The following is a 25,863-nucleotide window of genomic DNA, read 5'->3' on the forward strand; positions in this document are numbered from 1 at the left end:
ATTACGTACTCTGATATAAATTATAGTGCTATAGCTGGAGTTATGATAGATGCATGATGCTTCAACACAGGATATACACAGTACATATAGCTATTATATTTCCTATATTGGGGTCAAAAATCATTGAAACAACGATTCAAAATACCATACTATAGCCTCTAAAACTAGCCATTTTGTGTACATAATTATAGTCCCCTCATAATGATAGTCCCGGCCCTCATAATGAGTGCCCTCTTGTGAAATATCCTTAACTCAGTGCCGTAGGTCCGTGTGCATAGAGACATGTGCTCGATATTGAGAACCTACGACAGGATGGTATCTATGAGGCTATGAAGGAGTTAGGCAGACACACATCACCTGACGTACGACAGATTGATCTGATGTATTCAAAGAGAAGTTGATCAACGTATTATTATGGTGTGTATATACAGATCAATATAATGAACAATCATCTAGTAAATAATGTAATGGAAGAACAAAATGTTCAATCAATTCAAACTGTACATCTACAACTAAAATTAAAAGTCCCTTTTTGACTACACTCGATGACCGATATGAAATGTGGAGCCATCGTCTGCCCAGCTTATTTCCAGCGTCCCTTCCAACTCGTCGTCCTCGGAGTGTTCCTCACCGTGGTCATGACGACAGAAAGTGGTAGTCACGTTGCGATTCCTGTCAGATCTCTCGCTCTGACGCTTCTGTATGCAGGGCAAAATAAATGTCATCATTCAGTGTAGCAGTGCATGCATATAATTATAGTAGTCTATGCTATAATACCAATTGGTTTCAAAACAGGTACATTCTTTCAACGTAAGAGATAAACTGAGTATACCAAACGTTCTAATTGGCCAAAATTCTTCAACACGTTTATTGGTTCCTATACCATGGCAATAGGTACCGTATAATATATAGCGGGGGGATCTGGTATATTTCGAGGGTATAAATGTTCGAGAAAGTTTACACCCTCAAAATATACCTGCTCTACAGTATAGTAAACAGTTGTTTCAAAGTGCACTTGAAAAACCTCAGTAATCGTTTGTTCCAGCTTCTTCACTCTGGCCTTCAACTCTTGGCATTCTTTGCAGTCTGATCTCGCAGCGTCATTCACAAAGATGGTTGAGAGTGGAGCTACTTTGCCAAGGGGGTCATTTACGCTGAAGATGTGGTTACCATCCGGATCTCGATACAAGTTCAACATCTACAGAAAAAAGTATGCGTGCATTCATCACAATGTGGCTATATAAAATATACTGTTCAGTAAAATTTTTCTATTTGTCCTAATGAAAATTCCTGGTCAGACCAACCAGTGAATCTCACAATTTTATCCCAAATTAACATTTTTGCACACAAAATGTACCTTGGGAATGAATACCAGCCCCTGCATTATCATTGTCACCAGCACGACAGATGTAGCCACAACAACAGGGTAAGTGTTGACTCTATTTCTCAAGGTAAAAGTTGCAATTAATTGGATTAAAGAGCCGAAACTTGCAAGGTAGACAATTGCTGCAATGTACTTGGCATCATTTAATCCTTTGATTTGAACCTTTCTTGTCTTGATGGCCATAAATAGAGCACAGATTTGTAAAATTACAACTGTTCCATATATAATGGCCAAGGTAACTGTTCGCAAGTTGGGCACTCGAATGCAACTGTAAAATTCGTATTGTGTGTCGATTTTTCGTTCCTGCATGGATAATTTATACATGTACAATTATATAGGAATCATCCATGCACAGCATACCCCAACAAGCCCTCTCGGCTGGTCCTGATCAAGTTTTCTCTCCAACTCGTATCCTGGAGCAGCTATCTCCACACCGAAGTACACGAGGAGTACAATTATCTCCAGAGAAAACAGCAGAAGAACGAACGTGACGAGTTGGCAGTCTGTAATAGCTCTCTTCTTAGCAGAGTCTGGATTTCTGCATGCAAATATGAAAAATTGATTGCTTGATTGTTCAATACGTAAGTGACTCTGTTCTATCGATCTACATGTACGTATATTACTCTCGAAGCTTGCCTGAAAATGTAATAGATTCTCCAGAGTTTGGCAACAATGGTACCCATGAGTAGAAAATAGCCACTTCCCAGAAACCCAATTTGAAACTGAAAATATGACACACAGTATATACATGTGAAAAGACGAAAGGTAAACCACTTACGCAACAAGATGTAAGTACTACATCTGTGTTTGTTGAGGGAATAAGATACCAGTACACTGAAATATAGATGAATAGACATCCGATGATTATCAGGTAATTGAGATTGGGACTTGTTAGTCGAACAATCCTGAAAGTAAACCATGCACGTATACAGTAACTATGATTGGTATGAGCAGATTGTAATTGATAATAAACCCACTTTGTTTTCCTGTAGGCATAATTGAATACACAACAGACTAGTGTTGAGATGATACCAGCAGTTGCGAATAAATAATAAACAACAGCTAATGGAGTGGACACGGTAACTATCACACTGACAAGTTTGCCATCATATGGAATTCCATCTATACAGAACGAGATGAATTATAACAGAAATGAAGATTCACCAAACATTTTTCCTACCTGGCCATATGGTTTTATTGTCATAAAGTGTCAATTCACTCTGCACGTAGGATCCTATAGTAACAGCATTCAAGTTACTCCATTGTGACTCTTCAGTTTGATATTGTGTCACCAGTATCTCAATGTCATCAGTCAATCGCTCCCCGCCATTGGTAAATCTCACATGACCCTGCAAGCAGCCACCTCCATGTAATCAGGATTGCATGCAAAGATCAATGATATGTAACGATAATAATATAGCACTGAGGGAAATCTGTCTTTAATAGTGGCCATTGGTCAAACAAACAATGGTTGTAATAAAAAGAGGTGGCCTTTAAGACTTTAGTGTCATGATTCAACCTGGCTTAGACAATTAGTTTAATGTACGTAGATCATAATTATAACCGTTAGTAGGACAGTTTCGTAGGACAGTTTCGTAGGTGAACATTTTCGTTAATGGGCTCAAAAGCCCTCAGAATAATTTTCGTGGGAGGTTGTGTGGCCAGTTATAATTTCGCGGTAACTGCTCAGTCCTCAAAAAACGCGAAATGTTTGCACTTCATGAATATTTCCTGCTATACTTATGGTTATGGTCTTACAAAATGAATCCTTATGAATGGTTGAAATTATGTTATTGTACAGTCGTGCATACAATTTGTTTATTGTTTATTATAATCCACTTACTGTTTTTCCAATGAAGTCAGTTTCTTGAATATTATTGTACAACTGATCCATTTGAGAGTCTTGATAAGTGCAGTCGATATCACCAAACTCTGGATGGAACTTGAATATTTGGAGCACAATTAAACTTTTGGTACCTGTCACGGTTTTGTTGAGTGCCAAAGCAAGTGTCCAGACAGCATCATAGCAATACTTAGCCTGTGATCCGCGAGTAAAGTTAGAGATATCAGCATCCTCAGAAATATTCTGGGAAAAACACACAAAGATTTTAAAATTACCACGTATTAAGCTAGTGGATGACTTACTGTGATGTATGTATATAGCTAGCTATATACCTCTCAAGGTATATATATAAAGAGTAATCTCACTTTGATTACCTGCTGTTTACGAACAATGTAATCTTGATTTAGTTGCAGTCCAAGTGAATGGCTCAGCACATCAGCTCGTTGATTAGAAGAGCAGCCGTAACGTCCATCCTCTGATTGTGATGATACCCACCAGTTGCTGTTTTGCTCACTAACCAATACAAACTCATGTTTGGGATACTTCACACTTTGCTTGAATGCCTGTATTCACAATGGGAAGGATCTATAGTTACCGGAGGAACTAATCAGTATCATGATCTATATACTCAGGGCGATATTCACGACTACTATATTTGTACCTGACAAAGCAAGTGTCGAGTCATTTCCGAAGACATCACCAGTATGAATATCCTTACATCAGAGTCCTGTATTTATTTATAAAGTCATGATTATGACAGTAATGAGCGCAGGAAAGATCTTACAAATATATCTTTGCCACAGCTCCCAATCACTTTCAGCGAGTCTCTTTGGAGATCAATAGTTGTGACAGAGAAGGTAATGTTCAGGTCCATAACTTCCTCCTTCAACTCTTTAATAATCTATAAATATCATGCATGCACATTATTTTAGCATTCTTCAGTGGTCAAAGCATTTAGCCCCCTCGATTATAAATTATTTTTCTATTTATTAGTATTAACGGCCGGTCCATACAAAATAGATTCATTCATATTTGTATACACTTCCTTTTGTATTAGCGAGGAAGCGCATGCGAAGGTGTATGGCTATAATTATAAGGAAAAGGGTCATACCACTAAACAACAGCTATATTATAGCCTCACGTTAATACTGCTGCTCATAGTTTCAACATACTGGTGTGTATTCTTGCTTGTTCTCCACCATGAGAGCCACTTTCGTCCATTCATAAGAGGCTATGATGCTAACAAGAGCAGGTACAAGCACTAACTTGGAGGGATGAGTTCTGAACACATTCAAATCTCTTGCATCACTTTGTACAGTCTGAGAGCACAGTATCTGCACAACATAATTATTTGTGGTTCAATATCGTGCCCAGAGACTATAATAATGACAAGCAATAATGGAGATTGTACAAAACTTTCGTTCGAGACACACAAATTAAGTTAATACAGGAAACCTATAGCTATATATAGTTGCCTCTATATAATTATTATATAATTGCATACATGCATGGGCATGCATATAACAATTTCCATACCTCAGGGACATTAAAGTGATTGCCCACATAAGACGAAATAAGTGATGTGCTGGTGCAACCTGCAGTGATCAAGCCAAGTTTCTTACAGCTATCTGGTCTGCCATCCAGTTGTGTGAAGGCCTTGTCCACCAAGTCACTTCCAGAGCACTGCATTGAAATAATAATTGTCTCAGTCCCTGCATGTGCAGTCAACCTGCCACTAGAAGAGCAGCATGTATATAACTATATAATTATAACATATGTACTGCACTATACAGTTATATATACAGTTTACATTATATAAAGACATACACCAGAATAAGTCAGAGTGTAGTGAAGAGAATATCCACTCAAAATGTCTGAGCGATTATTGATGATGTCGAGAGACAATCTCACAGCTGCAAGTACTGAGCTATTCTCAAGTGAACCTCCAACCAATAATCCAAAGTAAAGGGAACCAATGTCAGGATCAGGAGAAACTGTTGGATAAACTGGTAAATCATTATTTTGCCCTTCAGTGCTTCCACCACAGATGAGAGTGAGAGTTACACACAGCAGCGAAAATAAACTTGAACTAAGCATAGTATTGTCAATAGAAACGAACAGCTATATATAGCCTATATAGATCTATCAGTCAAATCTCTGCTCACTTGTTAGCAGGCTGAAATGCTACAGTAAGTTCTGTCTCAATGATATAATTATTGTGTGCAATCCATACAAACTTATACTAAATGCATGCGAGCACCTTGTTTTCCCTTGTGCGGGAAGTTACAATAAGCATCCAAATAACGATCATCATAGTCTTAGATCTACCATAATTATATAGTTTGGGAATAACCATATCTATGTATAGTATCTATACTGTCAATTTGTAAGCAGATCAATAGATCTAACTCACATGCGCTCCATGTCCATGTGTGCATGGAGCGTAAGCTCAATTTAACACCTGACGGAAAACATACCAACCCCTCGTGTAGACTCGCCAGCCAGCCCTTCCTCGGGGAAGGGCTGGCTGGCGAGTCTAACCCTCATGCACAGCCAGAGTCTCTTGGTTTGTGACACCTTCATACTGAATATTGTATGAAACATATTGCCAATGATGAGTTGTTTACTGTGGAAGTCATTGTCCTGAGCCTGGTTTGGGCTGTTGGAGGTGAGTTTTCTTAGCTAAAATTAATAGATAATAAAATTTGAGCCATAATAAAAGCTTGAGCTAACTTAGATCTATTATCTACAGCTATAGCAAATAGATAATTCTTCTACCGAGGTTTTGGCCAGTGTTGTCAATGTCTTGTTTCTGGTTTGGAAATCACCTTACCACTAGTGAGGGAGGGAGGTTATCATTATTCATTATTGTGACATCACTTCCTGTAAAACCCATTTCCTGTTAATTAAAATAACCACACTGGATATACAATAAAACCACAAATATGAAAAAGGAAAATCTTACCTAATCTATGCTGCAATCTATGCTATTTATCATGTGACACACCCACAAGTAGGTGTGGCTAATGAAAATAATGGAGTGATGTCATAATAATGAGTTTTTTTATGAGGCAGTGAAATTTGAGGAGGGAGGTAACCAGAAACAAGACATTGATTAACATTGGCCTTTACTATAAGCCATTTTGGTATAGCTAGATCTATATATACTCTATCCGCAACACAAGCTATATAGTTCTATAGCTGTCTATACAGCAAATTAAGCCTTTATGTAATTAATTGGTACCATCTTGTATAATAATAGTACTCTTTATTTGATAGTGTGTATGAATATTATTTCTGCTAAGAAACTTAGCACGAGACACTAAGACTCCAAAGCGACAGCAGAAAGAGCTTGCCGCAAGTTCTTTCTGCCGAACTGCAAGCAAGGGATGTCAGATGCATGCCGCTTGGACCATGGAAACTCCTGAGCATCCGTATAGGAGACGACGTGCTGCTCCAAAACTATATGGTTGAACATAATAAATTATTATAGTCTCGCTCTTTTTGCAGTATGAATTAATTGTGCATTTCAGGGCCGTAGGAACGCCTTGAAGTGCGGGGAAGCCCATGTGACTCTGCAGGCAGTATAGAGGGGGGTATTACGGTTCTTGGATAGTTGCAGCTATAGACCTTGATATAGACTATGCCGGTGTCATAGGCGCGAGTGACTCCCCCAAATAATGACTCCTGGTCACTCTTACCTAGTCACCAGTGACCCCGGCCGGTCAGCAAGGTAAAATCACTTCAGAATAACATAACTGCTATCAAATATTCATAGCTGCTATCACTGTGTTACATAATCCAGCAAGACAAATCCTGACATAGACTTGAAACCCGACCTCCCGTCAGGGACGGTCGGGCCACGCCCAACTAGGTTTTCGCGATTGTGCAAATAATGCTGTCTCAACAATAATTTCTTGCTAATTCTGGGTGTGACTCTATTCTGGGAGATTATTTTCCATTTACTAAAGCTGATTGGGTCTAGAAAGCTGCTCGTTATACGAAGTACGTGTGGCTGTTCTTGAGAAATTGCTTTACATTGAAGCTATAAAATTGTATAGTTTCAATCCGGACATGTGCTCTTGGGCCGTTATATAATTATAGCGTGTGGTTGCCCTTTGAAAGTGGTCGTTAATGGAGGTTCCACTGTATTGACTAATAGTGGTGCAATGCCTCGACAGCGATCACGCCCGAAGGCGGAGAATTATTGATAGGTATGCATGGTGAGTACGAATTTGAAACGAACAACCGTTTAAAATAGGTGATTCAGAGCCAGATTAATGCTACCATAAGGGTGGGAAGGGAATTAAAGGAAGACTTGCAGCTGAGAACTGATCGACTACCGTAGAAACTGGATTAATAGCGCTTACTCGACTATAAGCGTATCTTTATTTTCAACGCATGGTCAACTGCAGGTTTTTTGTACTCGAATTGAAGCGCTTTTCCAATTATGCGAAGGTTAGAATTGATTCAGCTAATTTTGTTTATCTCTAAACTAGCTAACTTGTACAGTGTATGGCAGCTATACAGCTGGTGATATCCATCTGAAAAGACTCTCTGGGCATGCTGTTACCTTGTCGATCTGATCGTGCTGAGATAATGATGAGGTCCTTTTGTTCCAGTTCCTGGTCAATATGAATGTTTATAATATGAATTTTTATGTTGTGAAATGAACTGTAAAATGAATTGTAACATAATAGTATGATAATAGATCCAGTTAGGGTCCAATCAAACTAATCATAGCTCTTATACTGCAACTAATAATTATAAAATTAATTTTCAAAATCCCTTTTTGACTACACTCGATGACCAATATGAAATGTGGAGCCATCATCTGCCCAGCTCACTTCCAGCGTCCCTTCCAACTCGTCAAATGACATGTCCTCAGAGTGTTCCTCACCGTGGTCATGACGACAGAAAGTGGTAGTCACGTTGCGATTCTTGTCAGATCTCTCCCTCTGACGCTTCTGTAAGCATGGGAAAAATAAATGTCATCATTCAGTATAATTATAGCAAACAGTAAAACAAATCATTAAGTGTATTCATGATGCATATACAGTAGACGCTCGCTATTCCGGCTCTCCGAAGTACGGCCACCTCGATATACCGGCCATTTGGCTTGGCACGGAATGCTAGCTATAATTATGTTTACTGCACAAAACCTACCCTGAAGTACGGCCACTCGCTATTCCGTAACCCAGTGCTGGCTGTCCCAAACAAGGTTTTCAATGTACGTATATTACGGCCGGATATGATGTTTTGGGTGTGGTTTAGCAAAAAAAATTGGTTAAATAGAGAACAGAATGATTCATTATCCTACATTATCCTCGAGACAAGAACCGCAAAAGTAGTCATTAGATTCGAGGTAAGGTCGTTTTTAAGCCGCGGCTATTTCCTGAGCTGCAGCCACCTCGCTATTCCGGCCAAGCTGCATGGTCCCAAGGGTGACCGGATTAACGAGAGTCTACTGTAGTTCAATATAGGTGAGAGATAAAAAAATTATTTCAAAGTCCTAAGAGTGGGCGTGAAAAACGCTCTTTCGACAAGAGAGAGATAGTGAGTGCGTATAAGTTTTCTAATTGCATGATGGGGTACCCACTTTTTTCTTATATACTAGCTGTATAATACTGGTTTTCACACAAAGTGCGTGCATGACTGTTTTGGCAAATATTAGTTTTTTCCTGATATAATTATTTGTCACAATAGTCACACACTTGGGTGAAAACCACACATTATTTTTACAGTGATATGCATCGGAGTACACTTAACAAATTAAACCTCAACAATAGTTTGTTCCAGCTTCTTCACTCTGGCCTTCAACTCTTGGCATTCTTTGCAGTCTGATCTCCCAATGTCATTCACAAAGATGGTTGAGAGTGGAGCTACTTTGCCAAGGGGGTCGTTTACGCTGAAGATGTGGTTACCCTCCGGATCTCGGTACAAAATCAACATCTACAGAAAATATCATCACAGTTGTAACACTATAGCTGACAGCCTGTATAATTATATGCAGGTTGAAAGAATGCTATAGAGACTTTTTGCATACGCTTAGGACAAGGCTAGGGTGCAAGATAAAGTACGTAGCATGTGGTATTGTGGCTGCATCTAAAAGGCTTATTTTGCTAAATTTGAAGGCCTAGCAAATTGCTCATTGCTTTCAAGTCCCTATTTTGCTAAAAATGTTGTTTTGGTCAAGGCCTACCGGTAACCACGCCTATAGGTTTTCGTGTGAATAAGTTATGTCGAGACTAGCTTGAATCATTAGTGTAATTGAATGTGAATTTTGTCAATTCTACATGCATACATATAGCTATAATAATTATATAACTGACCAAACTATAAACCTTCATCTTATATATATAATTATTGCACACAAACGCTTTACCTTAGGAATGAATAGCAGTCCTTGGAGTGCCATTGTTCCCAATAAGACGAACATAGTTAAAACAGCAGGGAAAGTGTCGACTTTATTTCCCAGTGTGAAAGTTACAATTATATGGATTAAGAACTGGAAGCTTGAAATATATACAATTGCTGCGATGTACTTAGCATCATTTAGACCTTTTATTTGGACCTTTCTTGTCTTGACGGCCATAAACAGAGCACAACACAGAAGAATAGCGATTATTCCAAATATGATGCTGATAGTAATTGTTCGTAAGTTGGGAACTCGTCTGCAAATGTAGTATTCATATTTTGTGTTGATTTTTTGTTCCTGCAATAAATTTCACCAGTATATATAGCTCTATATATCTTCAATTGGTATAGGAAATGACAGTAGTTATACGTATGGTAGCAAATTAATTATGGCCCTCTAGACGTTCACATAATATAATATAATTTGCATCACATTATACAGTCTGTTCACGCAAAATCTTCCATACCCCAACAAGCCCTCTTGGCTGGTCCTGGTTAGTCACTATATCCAGCTCGTATCCTGGAGCAGCTGTCTCCACACCCACATACACGAGAAATATGGTTATCTCTAAAGCAACCATCAAGAGAATGAAAATAAGGAGTTGACAGTCTGTAATAGCTCTCTTCCTGGTGCACTCTGGATTCCTATATGCATGCATGGAAAAGTCAAATCATTTGGATGCAACTATAAATGCCTTTAAGTATACATAATTATATGCATGTATACGTATGCATGTGCATGCATACTTGTAATGCTATCGAAGCATACCTGAAAATGTAGTAAATTCTCCAGAGTTTGGCAACGATGGTGCCCATGACAAGAAAATAGCCACTTCCCAGAAATCCAACTTGAAACTGTAAATGTGACATATGTACATGCAGATTATTATGCTCGTAAATACAACTTACACAACAAGCCGTAAGTACTACATCTGTGTTTGTTGATGGAATAAAATACCAGTACACTGAAATATAGATGAACAGACATCCGATGATTATCAGGTAATTGAGGTTGGGACTTGTTAGTCGAACAATCCTGAAAGTAAACCATGCATGTATACAGTAACTATGATTGATATGAGCAGATTGTAATTGATAATAAACCCACTTTGTTTTCCTGTAGGCATAATTGAATACACAACAGACTAGTGTTAGTAATAATTTTATCCAGGTAAGGATCGACTCGATGTGTTTTATCAACTCGATTTTATCCAGGTAAGGATCGACTCGATGTGTTTTATCAACTCTATTTTATCCAGGTAAGGCTCCTCTCTATGTGTTTTATCAACTCGATTTCTAGAGGATCGACTCTATTCCAGGCCGCTGGGGGAAAAGGCGAGTTTCGAGGGCGGCTTGATATCTAGGCTATCTATGGCCGGCTGTACTCAATTGCAACAAAGGCGCTAGGCTCAGACAAGGCACTGAGACTCTTGAGGCCACAGGCAGGCCTACAGCAGGTCAGAGTAGCTGACCTTCCAGGTACGCCTGCAGAAGGTCACAGGCTCAGCAGCTTACTTGTGCTGGATCACAGTAAATTAAATCACTAAATGCTTGTCTACTTGACTCTTGAGTTCATGAAACATAGCAAGTAGCTGCTGTGTGATCTCAGGCTCAGAAGGTCCCCATCTGAGCTACTCTGAGCTGCTGTAGGCGTGCATGTGGCCTCAAGAGTCTGAGTGCCCCTTGTCTGAGCCTAGCGCCTTTGTTGCAAGAGTATAGCCTCGATATCAAGCCGCCCTTGAAACTCGCCTTTTCCCCCAGCGGCCTGGAATCGAGTCGATCCTTACCTGGATAAAATCTAGTTGATAAAACACATCGAGTCGATCTTTACCTGGATAAATCGAGTTGATAAAACACATCGAGTCGATCTTTACCTAGATAAAATCGAGTTGATAAAACACATTGAGTCGATCCCTACCAGATAAAGTCGATAAAATCGAGTTGATAAAACAAATCGAGTTGATTTTTGGGACACCAACACATGGTATTTTGTATCGCCATTTTGAAACAAAAGGCTCACCATAGCCTTTAAGACTTTAGTGCCATGATTCAACCTGGCTTACTAGGGTGTTAATATAATCATAGACAAGTTTCAATGTATGTACTTGTAGCTAGTGCATATGGACAATCATAATTATAACACCATTAGCAGGAACGTTTCGTGGGTACAAATTTTCACTATTTGGCTCGAAAGCCCTCAGAATAAATGTTCGGTAGTTTTAATATTCACGTTTTAATGCCAGGAAACCAAGAGCTTTGTGTTGTGTTTGCTTTACAGTTTTAATTTTCGCGTTAACTGCTCGGCCCTTGAAAAACGTGAAATGTTTGCACTTCATGAACATTTCCTGCTACTTATGGTTATGGTCTTACAAAATGAATCCTTATGAAATTGATGTTATTGTATGCCAGTTCATTTATTGTTTATTATAATCCACTTACTGTTTTTCCAATGAAGTCAGTTTTCTGAATATTACTGTACAACTGGTTCATTTGAGAGTCTTGATAAGTGCAGTCGATATCACCAAACTCTAGATAGAGTTCAAATAATTGGAGCACAATTTAATACTTTTGGTACCTGTCACGGTTTTGTTGAGTGCCAAAGCAAGTGTCCAGACAGCATCGTAGCAATACTTAGCCTGTGATCCGCAAATAAAGCTAGAGATATCAGGATTCTCAGAAATATTCTGAGAAAAGCACACAAAGATTAATTAACCTTTTAAAATTACCACATAAATGGATGACTTACAGTGATTACTTATTATTATATAGCTAGCTATACCTCTCAAGATAAAGAATAATCTCACTTTAATTATTTTGATTACCTGCTGTTTACGAACAATGTAATCTTGATTTAGTTGCAGTCCAAGTGAATGGCTCAGCACATCAGCTCGTTGATTAGAAGAGCAGCCGTAACGTCCATCCTCTGATTGTGATGATACCCACCAGTTGCTGTTTTGCTCACTAACCAATACAAACTCATGTTTGGGATACTTTATACTTTGCTTGAATGCCTGTATTCACAATGGGAAAGGATCTATAGTTATCGGAAGAACTAATCAGCATCATGATCTATATACTCAGAATGATATTCACGGCTGCTATATTGGTACCTGACAAAGCAAGTGTCGAGTCATTTCCGAAGACATCACCAGTATGAATATCCTTACATCAGAGTCCTGTATTTATTTATAAAGTCATAATTATGACAGTAACGAGTGCAGGAAAGATCTTACAAATATATCTTTGCCACAGCTCCCGATCACTTTCAGCGAGTCTCCTTGGAGATCCATAGTTGTGACAGAGAGGGTAATGTTCAGGTCCATCACTTCCTCCTTCAACACTTTAATTATCTATAAATATTATGCATGCACATTATTTTAGCATTCTTCTGTGGTCAAAGCATTTAGCCTCGATTATAAACTCCATTGATTAGTATGAACGGCCGGTCTATACAAAATAGATATTCGTATACACACGGTCACTCCCTTTTGTATGAGTGAGGAAGAGCATGCGAAGGTGGCTATAAGTATAGGGACAAGTATCATACCACTATAGTGTCCGTTAATACCACGTACTGGTGTGTATTCTTGCTTGTTCTCCACCATGAGAGCCACTTTTGTCCATTCATAAGAGGCTATGATGCTAACGAGAGCAGGTACAAGCACTAACTTGGAGGGATGAGTTCTGAACATATTCAAATCTCTTGCATCACTTTGTACAGTCTGAGAGCACAGTATCTGCTCAACAAAATTATTCGTTTCGATATCACGCCCATGCATGCAGAGACTATAATAATGACATGCGATAATGGAGATTGTACAAAACTTTTGTTCGAGACACAAAGTTAATACAGGAAACCTATAGCTATATATAGTTGCCTCTATATAATTGCGTACATGCATGGGCATGCATATAATAGTATAGTGAACAATTTCCATACCTCAGGGACATTGAAGTGATTGCCCACATAAGACGAAACAAGTGATGTGCTGGTGCAACCTGCAGTGATCAAGCCAAGTTTCTTACAGCCATCTGGTCTGCCATCCAGTTGTGTGAAGGTCTTATCCACCAAGTCACTTCCAGAGCACTGCATTGAAATAAAACTTGTCTCAGTCCCTGCATGTGCAGTCAACCTGCCACTAGAAGAGCAGCATGTATAACTATATAATTATAACATATGTACTGCACTATACAGTTATATACACAGTTTACATGTTATATAAAGACATTCATTATTTACACCAGAATAAGTCAGAGTGTAGTGAAGAGAATATCCACTCAAAATGTCTGAGCGATTATTGATGATGTCGAGAGACAATCTCACAGCTGCAAGTACTGAGCTATTCTCAAGTGAACCTCCAACCAATAATCCAAAGTAAAGGGAACCAATGTCAGGATCAGGAGAAACCGTTGGATAAACTGGTAAATCATTATTTTGCCCTTCAGTGCTTCCACCACAGATGAGAGTGAGAGTTACACACAGCAGCGAAAATAAACTTGAACTAAGCATAGTATTGTCAATAGAAACGAACAGCTATAATTTATATAGCCTATATAGATCTATCAGTCAAATCTCTGCTCACTTGTTAGCAGGCTGAAATGCTACAGTAAGTATAGATCTATATATACATAGTAATAGTCTGTCTCAATGATAATGATAATTATTGTGTGCAATCCATGCAAACTTATACTAAATGCATGCAAGCACCTTGTTTTCCCTTGTGCGAGAAGTTACAATAAACATCCAAATAACGATTATCATATAGATCTACCGTATATGGTTTGGGAATAACCATAATAATAATAACCAATAATAACAATAATAATAATAGTATATCTATAGTATATCTATAGATCTACACTGTAAGCAGATCAATAGATCTAACTCACATGCGCTCAATGTCCGTGTGTGCATGGAGCGTAGGCTCAACACCTGAAGGAAAACATACTGACCTCTCGTATAACAGTATAACACATGTCCTACCCTCAGGAACCTTACTCCACTAGACAACTACCTCCTGCATGCATTGTACTTGTCTGGTGGAGGACCTCTAGCATAATACATAGATTGGGCTATGTTATGGGTGAAAGTATTGAACAAAGCATTGGACGCATTAAACTGAAGTATAGTGACCTTTAAGAGAACAGATCCAGAAATCTCACTGGCAGCTGTCTTCCCTAGCTTTCAGTTGTGGTTGTAGATTAGTCTCGAATACCCGCCTCAATCTAAAAGCTTGCAAGCCAAGGTGTAAGCTTTTAGGTTGAGGCGGGTATTCGAGACTAATTGTTATTATGCCTCGGTGCGCATGTACACGTGTGCATGTGTGTGTGTGTGTGTGTGTGTGTGTGTACAGTAGATCTGCTCAAGGATGCAAGTAAGAGTTTTTATAGGATTCTAGTCATGGATTTAATGATTGGTTCTCTAGCCTAGTTTTGCTTTTACTTTGTACTTGGAATGCCATTGCAGCTTTTTCAGAAGAGTGCGTAGAAAAACTTGGTCCACAGAGTGTTTCTAGTAGTTAGCTCTGCACTAGAACGCTAGCTATTGGTAGCTACAAGAGTAAGAAGAGAGCTGCAAGGCTCTGCGCAGCACCCATTTGACTTGGACTTTTGGTATCGATCCTAACAACAATCATGCATGGTCGATCATTTCCGACTCTTTGTCAAAGAGTGGGAAATGATGAGTTTCCCTGATTCTGCAAAAATTAATCATCATGAAATGTGTGTATAGCTATTGCTAATAGCTAGTAGCTTTATGTCATGTAGCTTTGACACCTCCACCGAGGCATCAGTACCTGCTTTTCATTTGATCTGGTAATGGACACAATAATACAAGGACAACATGCAGTGCATGTGCATGTGATGACAGATTTAGTCCAAACGATGCAAATTTGCAAATTAGGTTTGTGCTCAGCATGAGTATATGCATGTAGACTACATGCACTCAGTATAGACACATTAGGGTAATATGGTGAGTATCACTGCAAGCATGTATAATTATGCCTCGGTGCGCATGCATGCATGCACAAGTGAGGTATATATATATATGATTATAGTTATAACTAGTTTATATCCCGAGGGCATAGCAACATAACACTGTCCTAGTAGATTCTAACACAATATAAACAGCACACAAAAAAAAGACAAAGACAACTCTAGACACAGCTCCATCTCTTCTCTCTTCTAGACGCCAGTATCTGCAGCGTATAAGATTGGCATGACCGACGAATGGCTTGACACAAAATTGTTGGAGTTTCAACTGAAATCTGCAAAACAGCCCCACCCCACTTCTATATATATATTAGCTGCTGGTCTACGCTCGGCCTCATAACCAAGCCAAGAAAGCTCGCTTCTACACTGCTGCAAAACAGCTCATGCCCCCAGCAAAAAGAGCCACTTCTAGTGCTACGGTGAAGCAGAATTGACATGCATCACGAGGTCATATTTCCTATGTTACGAGATATCGTAACATAGGAAATATCTCTCCCGGGGATGCATCGTGTAAACTATGCAACACGGAAGAAGAATCACCTTCACACTTTTTAGTAAGTTGCCCTGCTCTCTCAGCGCGCAGACATGCTCTCTTGCAGAATGTCCCTACCTGCGTCAGTGTTCACCTCCCCCAAGATCCAAGGGCACTACATGACACCCTCTACAATCTCCTGCAAGGCCTTGTCTGGCTGAAAGATGCCCACGCGCAAGAGTGGCTCTTGCTCTTCATCAAAGATCTAAGGCAAACGCGCGCTGATCTTCTCACACGCACATTGGTTTAAAGCTCCACCCTCTTGCTGCGTGTATAATACCAAATTTCAATATTCTTTTTTGTCTGCCCGCAATGGGCTACTCTTCATTACTTGGAGGCTACAAAGAAGAAGAAGAAGAAGGTCGAGGACTAGGTCGATCTAGGAACACAGAATCTTCCGAATCTTGGACAATTTTAAAACCTACATGGTTGCAAGAAGAAACTCCAGCAGTGCTGAACATTCATTCCTGCATGGCTGGACATACTTTGATACTTGTTATTTCTCATGCGTATTAATTTTTAATTTTAATTTAAGTCTGTCTAATTGCCAGAGGGGTGTTTTGTGGTTAAGTCCATGCTGTGTGTGCATGTGGGGTTGTACTGATATAGAGGTTCCCATGCTGTGTGTGCATGTGGGGTTGTACTGATATAGGTTCCCATGCTGTGTGTGCATGTGGGGTTGTACTGATATAGAGGTTCCCATGTGCTGTGTGTGCATGTAGGGTTGTACTAGAGGTTCCCATGCTGTGTGTGCATGTGCCCACTTAATGGATGCTCCCCCTCCCCCCTACAGAGAAGAAGCCAGGGAGTCAATTGAAGCATTTTCCCATCATAAATCATCATTCATGAACAGTTCAACCATGCATGCATGCATGGAACACTTAAAAACTTTGTTGAATTTTTGTCTTACACCACGTACCTAATTGATTCAATGTTTTGAGAGCCAACGATAATTATGTATCAAAATTTAATTATAACAAGTCATTTGGCTATAATAGTACATTGTAAGCTAAGCCACTAGCTATACTGTAACAGTGCACCCAATATAATTATTCCATGCCTCTCCAATAATTAAGATGAGCCCATTACGGCATGCATGAAAGTGTATTTATTATACTAACAATTTAGTGCATGAAAAAACATGTTACAAAATAATACGATGACAATGGTTAATATAAAAATTACTGTTGTCTGTTTGTCTGTCTACGCTTGTGTTCATTCAACAAGGAATCCTGTGGAGAGGGGATCGCCCTCCTCCAGCCAGTACTCTCCTCGGCCAGTGTAATGACCCCACCCACTCACTTCCACCACAACCGCCAGCTCGTAGGGTCCAAAGGTCACAGTGGAGACCACCCTTCCTCTCATCTCTGAGCCAACCTTCGGCTGTACAATCAACCTCTCTTGGTCTGAGGGGACAAAAAATAATTCATTTGGGGGTTTTGAGCAAAATACAAACTTTGTGAGGAGTTGATTTGTGCAAAACTGTTCATTTGGGACTCACTGTATAGCAAGCAAATACCTAATTAATAAATTACTACCATCCCCAAACTTTTTATCTGTCCAAAATGATATCATCAACAGGCTGGAGGTACCTAGTTTCACTTGGCCCTTGTGATACTGTACAGCTAGTCGTGCAGTTGTTCCTGAGCCGCATGGTGAGCGATCCACCTGTGACCGTGTGTGTGTGGAGGGGGGGGGTTAGAAAAAACAACTAGAAGTTGGGGCCTCTGAATAAAAGACCAGCCACTTTGATAAATCTTATATAAGGAGGCTAAAGGCATACAAATGGCCGGTGCTTGCCCATTATAATGCATGAGAGTGGCTGTTCTTCTCACGGACATGTGCAATAAGAGCACTACCTCTTCAGCCTCTCCAAAGAAGCAGATGTTATTAGACACATCCGCTGTATCACAGCCATCAGTGAGAATAACTCCATACAGGAAAGCCAAGTCAGCACTATCAGGGTGTGTCAGTGTAGTGATGTTTTTAACTCCATGGAATATATCGTTTGCAAGGTGAAGTAATTCTTGAATGGGTGTGGTCTTTAGGTCCACGTTGAACTGCTGTACACTGACTAGAGCATAGAATGCCCCACCATAGCCGAGGTCATACACCACTGGACCTCTACCACCTGCACGAGAGTCACATAGTACATAAATTAAAGCGAGCACTTTCATTCTCTAGTTTAAATGGTTATTTCTAAAAAAACACTCTAGAGGAAACAAACAGAGAGTAGCCAGGAAACTGGTTTTGTTGCAAGCGATCTAAACACATGACTAGTTACATACCGGTGACATATTTTCACAGGCTATTAAAATTCTGCTCAAGTTGTGAAATGAATGTGCATTTCAAATTATTGACACGCAAGTGGTTTTAATTGCATTTTCCAATCATCTGTGAGTACACATTAATTTTTACAAACTCTCGTTTGCAGAAATAGCTGTATGCATGGACTTACTGATCTCAATCTTCTGATTGACGGCAAATGCAAATGCAGGTACACTCTTGAAGCGAACACGCCCACTCTTCCCCGAGGCACTGTCGTACTGCACATGTGCAGTGACCAGACCACATGGGCACTGTATCTTGACCTCTGTTTCCGGGCTGGCCCGCGGGACTAATCCATAATCAACAGCATATCGTCCCAGGGATAGCATTGCATGTCCACACATGGTACCGTAGCCTGTGAGAAAAGGGTTAATGATACGTAGCCTGTGCATGGGAAACAATACAACACTGCATCCATTTTTCACCAGGTAAGTTGAATGGAGGGTCTGACGATATTACTTGCAGTAGGTATAAGAGGCACCCCAGGTTCCAATGCCTGACAAACTATGATATAAAGGATACAAGTTCCAGTTTGCCCCTCAACGAAGGCCACTTCTACCCACAACTATGTCATACTGTACTCAGTAACGTTAGAGGTACACTATTTTTTCTAGCACACCAAAGTTCTGCATTTATAAGCACATTCAATGCACCTTCACAATGAATGAACAAGACGGCCAGATCTGCCTTGTCAGCATCTTTCTCCACAAGGATAGCCCCGTACATGTCCTTATGACCTCGAGGCTCAAACATGAGAGCACGGCGGAGGTGGTCCAAGTGATCTCGAGCATAACGGCGTTTGTCTAGGAGAGTGTCCCCACACAAACGAGGGTAACCTGATCAGTGGGGTGGAGCGAAACGGTCAATACAACACATTTATAAACAGTTGAGCTAGCGATTACGATATCTCTCGGTATTAAGCTTAATATTCTGCTCACCGGACACCACCACTCTGAGTGGTTCTCCCCCAGTATGCATCTCCACAGTCTTGATGAGCACACCATCCTTCCCCTGTAGCTCAGGAGATGACATTATTCCAGCACACCTCAGCTACAAGATACGTATGTAATTAGTAAAAGTGAGAAATTCTCCATATCCATTTCCAGTCGGCCGACGCCCATAGTAACAAATTGATAACATTTAACCACAAGAATGCAGATAGTACGGCTGCAATAATTGCACACGCAATGTTTACAATCACTGTGTGTGCGTTATGTTATAGTTATAACACGGGCACGAGGCAGGGGCGGGCTAGTAGAAAGGGGGGGGCTAGTAGAAAGGGGCGAAGCCCCGTACGAGGGTGGCAGAGCCACCCAGGGGGTGGGTATGGGAGGGGGAGCATCCCCCTCCCGCCTCGCCGGAGGCGAAATTTTTTGCTTTTTACAATTTGCTCACACTTTTACCTGGGTGCCCGCACATAGTAACAAATTGACATAATTTAACCACAAAAATGCAACGTTTAGATCCTGAGACTTGCACACACAGTATTTAATTTCAATGCGTGCGCTAGTATAGTAGTAACCACAAGTAACAACATAGTGGTTTTGTGAGAATGTCTTCAATTAAATTAACTACAAGCTGCAAAAGAAAATCAGGTAGCTACACAAACTAATAAATCAATAACAAAATAACACAATCCAATAAATACAGAGCCAGATTTGTAGCAAAGGAGTGCCTTCAGTAGTAGATGGGAGAAACGTAAGTGTGCCAATAGACCCCAGTCTCAGTACAATCAGCACGAGTGTCCGAGTTCCTCAACTAGCATTAGTCACACAGCAGGTTGGATTGTCTTTTAATGTTAATACACACTGTCTTCATTTGTGTCGAGTGGAGACGTTTCACTTCAGTGCTTTAGACGTGTACTATCCACGATTTGAGCTGTTCATGGCACTATCCAGTGTTGTCCTTTCTCCTCAATGGCCACCTGCATGTTGATACGTCCGGTTGAGTGGCTGGTTGGGTCTTCCACCATGTTCCAGCACACAATGGCATCGCATCCTTCAGAAGCTGGAGATCCTTGCCACCAAGTTAGCAGAATGGTCCTGTGGTCAGGTACGAAAAAAATATTGTGAACAGGGGTGATGACAAAAATAAGTTGGTTCCTATGGATGGATTCTACCTGACCCGGTGCCACTACATAATTATTCACTGTACATGCACATGTATTGTCCAGATGAAGGGGACAGTCACCTTTCTGGCAAAAAACTTGGGATGGAGGACCTATACTTACAAACACGCTAGGAACTCGTCTGGAAGGTTGGCAATCTGTGTTATTATTTATTTTATGTATCACACTCACAGAAGCTCATTTCCAGATGTCCTGGCGATGGAGGCAGTTACGACACACCATTCACTGATCAGCTGCCTCCCCAACCTCCCTATTCGGTCTGCTAATAAGCAGATGGAGCTGTGTGGACCTCACAAAAGCGGAGGTTCCACCAATCTGATGCCCGGGGAAGCCAAGCATTACTGCAGCCCAGACAAAGAGACTGGTCCAACTTGGCCTGGAGCACAGCACTCTGGTGACACTGAGGTCCAAGAGTGGTATTACACACAGGCTTTCATGGAAGCTCTGAAGGGGAAGGGAGTGAAAAGCAAGGCCCTGTGTATCAAGCTAGCAAAGCTAGTTCATAGTTTACCTTCAAAGTCCATCAAAACAGCAGCCAACCCTGGCAGAAGTCTATGAGCCAGCCAATTGTCAGCGCTGTCTGTAGCCCCAGCGTTGCCTATCTCTTCTCTTCAGGCTACTAACAAATGGCTCTTATATAATTATATGTATAGTTTCTTCTTATCCTGCATTCTAAGCACCACTCTGTATGCTGTGGTGTTCTTCGGCAGTTAGTTGTACGTTATAAAAACAGAATTATACAGGCGAATTAATCATAAAGAATAATAGGGTGAACGGAAAAGTTATATAATTATGCATGGGAATCCGCAGACACTAGAATAACAGCTTAATTTACGGAGTATATAATCTATCAAGCAAGGCATATAATTATATAGTTGCAGCATCCAAGCCTATATATATACATGTATATACACTACACTGCGCATGTGCAGTAATTTCAAGTGGGATGGATCTCTGACCCTTATAATATTTGCATAATAATAATAGTAATTGGCTCAGCTCTTGAAGCTCAACAGCCGCTGCATTTAATTTCCTATTCCTCTGGATCTACCGGAGGTCTTATTAGTGCAGCAGGCATGTGCATGGTATATAAGTCAGCAGGAGCACATGCTCATGAAGTCAGATATACCGCATAGCGCGAAATTTTCGCTGATTTTGTGGGTTAGCAATCCTACATGAAAATTAAGTCCACGAAAATTGAGAATTATCTTGCTATAAAGTGCAACCATTATAAAGGCGTGGTTTCCAGTAAGCGGTCATTCTACGAACATTGCATGTGCAAAGAAATGCTTTTAGAGGCCATTTCACAAAATAAAGCTAAAATGCCTCGCGCTATACAGTACGTACTTCTCTAATAAAGAATGCTGTATTGGTTTTGTTGTCGTGCTGGAATGTTTGGTTTCAATTAAACAAGATATTAAGTCAACATTGAAAGAATAACAACACTGGTGTAATTGTTGATATACACACATACGGAACTACTAATTGCGATAATCACCATTATTGATCAACGTTGAAAGTGAAAGAAGCCTTTAATAATACATAAATCGTATCACAGTAACCACAATAATTATGTGAGTGATGGCTGGCCTATATAATTATTGTGCTGTCTATAGTTCATTTCGTGCCTGCAGGACAATCGAGTGGAGATGTGAGGCTGATAGATTTATCTGGTTCAATAGGATACAGAATTGGTAGACTGGATGTCTACTATAATAGCCAGTGGGGGACAGTGTGTCAGGATGGATTCGGTCCAACTGGTGCACTTGTGGCTTGTCGTCAGCTGGGTTTCCTAGGTTACGTAGCCTATGGGGTCGTACGGAGGTATAAGTATACCAATAATTATAGCTTGCGTAAAACGAACTACTATTACAGACAGTAATATTGATCCAAATTTTTTCACTCATAAATATATGCAGTGCACTAGCAGTGCCAGTATCCACTCCAATATGGTTGGATGACCTTCGCTGCAATGGTTCTGAAAGCAGATTGAACGACTGTCCACGAAATCCTATCGGAGTTCATAATTGTGTACATTCTGACCATGTGGGATTAGTGTGTGCAATAAGTGAGTGCTTTCAATAGTTATAATTATATTCATACATCTTCTGTATTTATAGATCATGTTTTGAGACTAGTAAACACCACTACCAGTGGGATAGCCTCCGCTGGTAGACTGGAATTGTTTTATAATGATCAATGGGGGACCGTGTGTGATGACAACTTTGGTCCAAATGATGCAATGGTGGCTTGTCGTCAGCTGGGGTACGCAGACTATACTAAGTTTGGAAGGGTAGAAACGTTAGGGTGAGTGTAACACACTGCATGCACTTGACTACTTTTAGCTCCAATTCCTCGTATATTGTTCTTCCAATCTTCACCCATAATTATTATAATTATATATTAAAGGATAATAATTTCCTACAATATAGTTTCTACCAGTCTTCAAATTCCAGTCGGACATGGCTGGATAATCTTCGTTGCATAGGAACTGAAAGAATACTGACTGATTGCCCTGCTAACACTATTGGAGTTGAAGATTGCACCCACGCACAAGATGTGGCCTTGGTTTGTACTGTAGGTAAGTTAGATGATAATTATAGTGATAATAGTGCATGCATGTGCTGCTTGTACTATAGCATTGCTTTATATCTACAGTTCCAATGATCAAGAGTATATACACTGTAAAAAAAAAAGTGCAGTGAGCGCACTAAAACCGTCGCATATAGCACACTTTTTCAAAAAAGCGTGCTATATGCGACGGTTTTAGTGTGTCCACCGCACTTTTTTTCAATCATTTTTTACAGTGTATACATGCATGCATGAAATACTCTTGTCAATGATCGTTGCAGAACTGTTTATTATACAGTGCATCGAGTAGATTACCACAAATGTGTGAGTGTTACTTAAATATTTGGGAAATGGCCGGTGCTGCATGATACCATTGTGTACGTGAATGAATAAGCTGCAACATTTCTTAACATGCATGAGGTGGTGGATTTGAGGGATTAATAGAATAACAGCAAATATTATTGTTATAGTGGGTATAATCGGTTAGAGTAACAAACGCTATCTTTAAACAGCTAAGATCTCAGATAATTGTTGAATGGTTTATGTTTCCTGGCTATCCTTTAATTTCGTGGCCACACCAACTTTTTTGCGTCATTCCTAGATACATGAGTGATTTACAATTGCTCTTGTATATAGGTGCATGTGGTTTGCAATTAAAACTTCACATCTTCTACTGCACTATAGTCTGCACTTCAGCAGTGCACTATAGTCTGCATTTCAGCAGTGCTACATACAAGCTTTTAATTTAAAGACATCAACTGCATGTATTAAATAGATAGTCTATACAGCTACTCAGTTGAGTCAGCTATAGTACCAAGACTTCAATCAGCCAATGATTGAGGCACATAAATTGTCCTTGATCACCCTCTAGCTGCTATACCAGCCTCCTACAGACTAGACTGTACAGTGTACATGCAGTTATACATAATATAATCAGGAGGGCACAGCTGGAGGGAATACATTAATTTTTTAAGAGACATATTAATAAAGAGCCAATGCACTTGATTTTCATTCTGCACTTCATTTTATCATTCTATAAAACTCGTAGTCATTCTACAAAACACATTCTAGCTATAATTATATACATTCTCATTATCAATTTAATTTTATGCAGAATGAGTCATATAGACATTCAGACTCAGTTCTCATGATTGACAATGAAGCATCTGCATGTCACTTGTTCGCTTTGGAATTATTTTGGTCAACACTCTTCGATCTATGCTATATAATAATATGCATACAACTGTGCTTTATGGCAGTCTAGTTCGTAGTACGCAGAAGAATGCCACTGCCATAATTATGTAGGTATATGCATTCCTTTGCCACTCACAAAAGTTTGCGATACTATAAATTGACTGTATTCCCTCCAGATGGAGACCTGAGGCTTATAAGCAACTCAGGCCAAACAGGAGGCTCCTCTGGCAGACTGGAAGTCTTTAACAATGAACAATGGGGTACAGTGTGTGATGATAACTTCAGTCCAAATGATGCAAGGGTGGCTTGTCGTCAATTAGGGTTCTTAACCTACACGCAATACGGAACAGTTGGAACGCTAGGGTGAGCGTATAATTATATGTATGTTCATCATTGAGTGACTGGAGGGGGAGGGTACCATACAATTTTATTTTTTTGCCTTAAAATGTTTGTTGGTATAAAATAACCCTAATGCAAAAAAATGTTCTAAAAATTAAATTGCAAGGGATTCAAAATTGTTCTTCTCCTAAGCATTCGTCAGAGTCTAAGAATGAACTCAGCGACATTGATGACAGAGACGTACTTACAGTAGGCTCTTCTGGCTCCTACAGATATGGCTCCACAGTTGCCTGCATGTTTCATCTTCACTGCAGCTTTCTTCATGCTCGACATGCAGATGAGAAAAACTCAACTGGCTTGAATCATGGCTAGAATCAGACTCACTAGATGCAGCCATTCCTTTGTATAATATTACGTACTCTCTTACGTCACGTTTGACCTCAACAGGAAGCAACATTTTAAGCCTTTCTTACAATCCTGTTCTCCTCTGAATATTTTCAGCACATCAGATTATTTATACCCCACAAAAAACATTTTAAGGAAAAAATAACACTTTATATTTTCATTCCCTTAACCATAATTATAGCCAGTTCTTTCATGACTCTAAGATTACTTTATTGAACAGTTTCAATGAAATTTCATCGGACTTTCCAATATGGCTGGACGAGCTTCGTTGCAGAGGAACTGAGAGAAGACTCACTGATTGTCTTGCTAACACTATCGGAGTTGAAGATTGCACCCACTCACAAGATGTGGCCTTGGTCTGTACTGCAAGTAAGTAAGGGATGAGTACAAATAGTTTGACAGTGAGTATGCAGTCATGCAATGAACTCGTTTTATACATATATACAGCATAATTATTATTGTGTACTATCAGGCTATTATGACATTGTAGTATATACATTCATTATTGATCACTGCATTCAGATGGAGACTTGAGGCTGGTAAGCAACTCAGGCCAAACAAGAGGCTCCTCTGGCAGACTGGAGATCTATTACAATGGACAATGGGGGACAGTGTGTGATGACAACTTCGGCCCAAATGATGCAAGAGTGGCTTGTCGTCAACTAGGATTCTCATCCTACAGTCAATATGGAACAGTTGGAACGCTAGGGTGAGTGTATAAGCTCATATTA

At 39.9% G+C, this 25,863-nt stretch overlaps 5 protein-coding genes and 1 long non-coding RNA gene across 10 annotated transcripts; 1 reads left to right on the forward strand and 5 right to left on the reverse strand.

Annotated features, from left to right (window-relative positions):
* Positions 1-393: 393 nt before the first annotated feature.
* LOC135336451 (gamma-aminobutyric acid type B receptor subunit 2-like) lies at positions 394-5,729 on the reverse strand. The gene is made up of 16 exons (XM_064532250.1): positions 5,055-5,729; positions 4,764-4,910; positions 4,400-4,561; positions 4,012-4,128; positions 3,889-3,954; positions 3,602-3,790; positions 3,362-3,470; positions 3,228-3,316; positions 2,565-2,733; positions 2,362-2,506; positions 2,163-2,289; positions 2,021-2,106; positions 1,745-1,922; positions 1,358-1,687; positions 1,025-1,198; positions 394-698 (listed from the first exon to the last, which is right to left on the reverse strand). Exons 1-16 carry the CDS (start codon positions 5,322-5,324, stop codon positions 537-539), a joined length of 2,520 nt encoding a protein of 839 aa, XP_064388320.1. The 5' UTR covers positions 5,325-5,729; the 3' UTR covers positions 394-536.
* A 93-nt stretch (positions 5,730-5,822) lies between these two features.
* LOC135336357 (soluble scavenger receptor cysteine-rich domain-containing protein SSC5D-like) lies at positions 5,823-25,845 on the forward strand. The gene is made up of 8 exons (XM_064532119.1): positions 5,823-5,895; positions 22,258-22,447; positions 22,543-22,691; positions 22,744-22,930; positions 23,056-23,204; positions 24,565-24,751; positions 25,314-25,501; positions 25,655-25,845. The coding sequence occupies exons 1-8, from the start codon at positions 5,823-5,825 to the stop codon at positions 25,843-25,845; spliced, it is 1,314 nt and encodes a 437-aa protein (XP_064388189.1).
* LOC135336613 (uncharacterized) lies at positions 7,937-9,822 on the reverse strand. Its single transcript, XM_064532481.1, has 3 exons — positions 9,613-9,822; positions 9,006-9,179; positions 7,937-8,194 (listed from the first exon to the last, which is right to left on the reverse strand). Exons 1-3 carry the CDS (start codon positions 9,820-9,822, stop codon positions 8,024-8,026), a joined length of 555 nt encoding a protein of 184 aa, XP_064388551.1. The 3' UTR covers positions 7,937-8,023.
* Positions 9,801-14,858, reverse strand: LOC135336503 (gamma-aminobutyric acid type B receptor subunit 1-like). Of its 5 annotated transcripts, XM_064532332.1 has the most exons (13): positions 14,779-14,858; positions 14,535-14,577; positions 13,585-13,731; positions 13,220-13,381; positions 12,878-12,994; positions 12,755-12,820; positions 12,467-12,655; positions 12,220-12,328; positions 12,084-12,172; positions 10,554-10,680; positions 10,414-10,499; positions 10,112-10,289; positions 9,801-9,942 (listed from the first exon to the last, which is right to left on the reverse strand). In XM_064532332.1, exons 4-12 carry the CDS (start codon positions 13,334-13,336, stop codon positions 10,140-10,142), a joined length of 1,050 nt encoding a protein of 349 aa, XP_064388402.1. In that variant the 5' UTR covers positions 13,337-13,381; positions 13,585-13,731; positions 14,535-14,577; positions 14,779-14,858; the 3' UTR covers positions 9,801-9,942; positions 10,112-10,139. The 5 variants fall into 5 exon arrangements, with proteins under 5 accessions (XP_064388402.1, XP_064388403.1, XP_064388401.1 ...); XM_064532333.1 differs by lacking the exon at positions 14,535-14,577 and having other exon boundaries at positions 14,779-14,845; XM_064532331.1 differs by lacking the exons at positions 14,535-14,577; positions 14,779-14,858 and adding an exon at positions 13,885-14,440 and having other exon boundaries at positions 12,220-12,280.
* LOC135336563 (trans-L-3-hydroxyproline dehydratase-like) lies at positions 17,286-19,609 on the reverse strand. Its single transcript, XM_064532418.1, has 6 exons — positions 19,434-19,609; positions 19,149-19,331; positions 18,626-18,850; positions 18,027-18,298; positions 17,760-17,835; positions 17,286-17,573 (listed from the first exon to the last, which is right to left on the reverse strand). Exons 1-6 carry the CDS (start codon positions 19,525-19,527, stop codon positions 17,383-17,385), a joined length of 1,041 nt encoding a protein of 346 aa, XP_064388488.1. The 5' UTR covers positions 19,528-19,609; the 3' UTR covers positions 17,286-17,382.
* On the reverse strand, positions 20,034-21,260 carry LOC135336634 (uncharacterized). Its single transcript, XR_010394852.1, has 3 exons — positions 21,135-21,260; positions 20,795-21,067; positions 20,034-20,537 (listed from the first exon to the last, which is right to left on the reverse strand). It is a non-coding gene; the product is annotated as an uncharacterized LOC135336634 (long non-coding RNA).
* Positions 25,846-25,863: the final 18 nt, after the last annotated feature.

This window comes from Halichondria panicea, chromosome 5 (assembly GCF_963675165.1).
Source record: "Halichondria panicea chromosome 5, odHalPani1.1, whole genome shotgun sequence".
Lineage (NCBI taxonomy): Eukaryota > Metazoa > Porifera > Demospongiae > Suberitida > Halichondriidae > Halichondria > Halichondria panicea.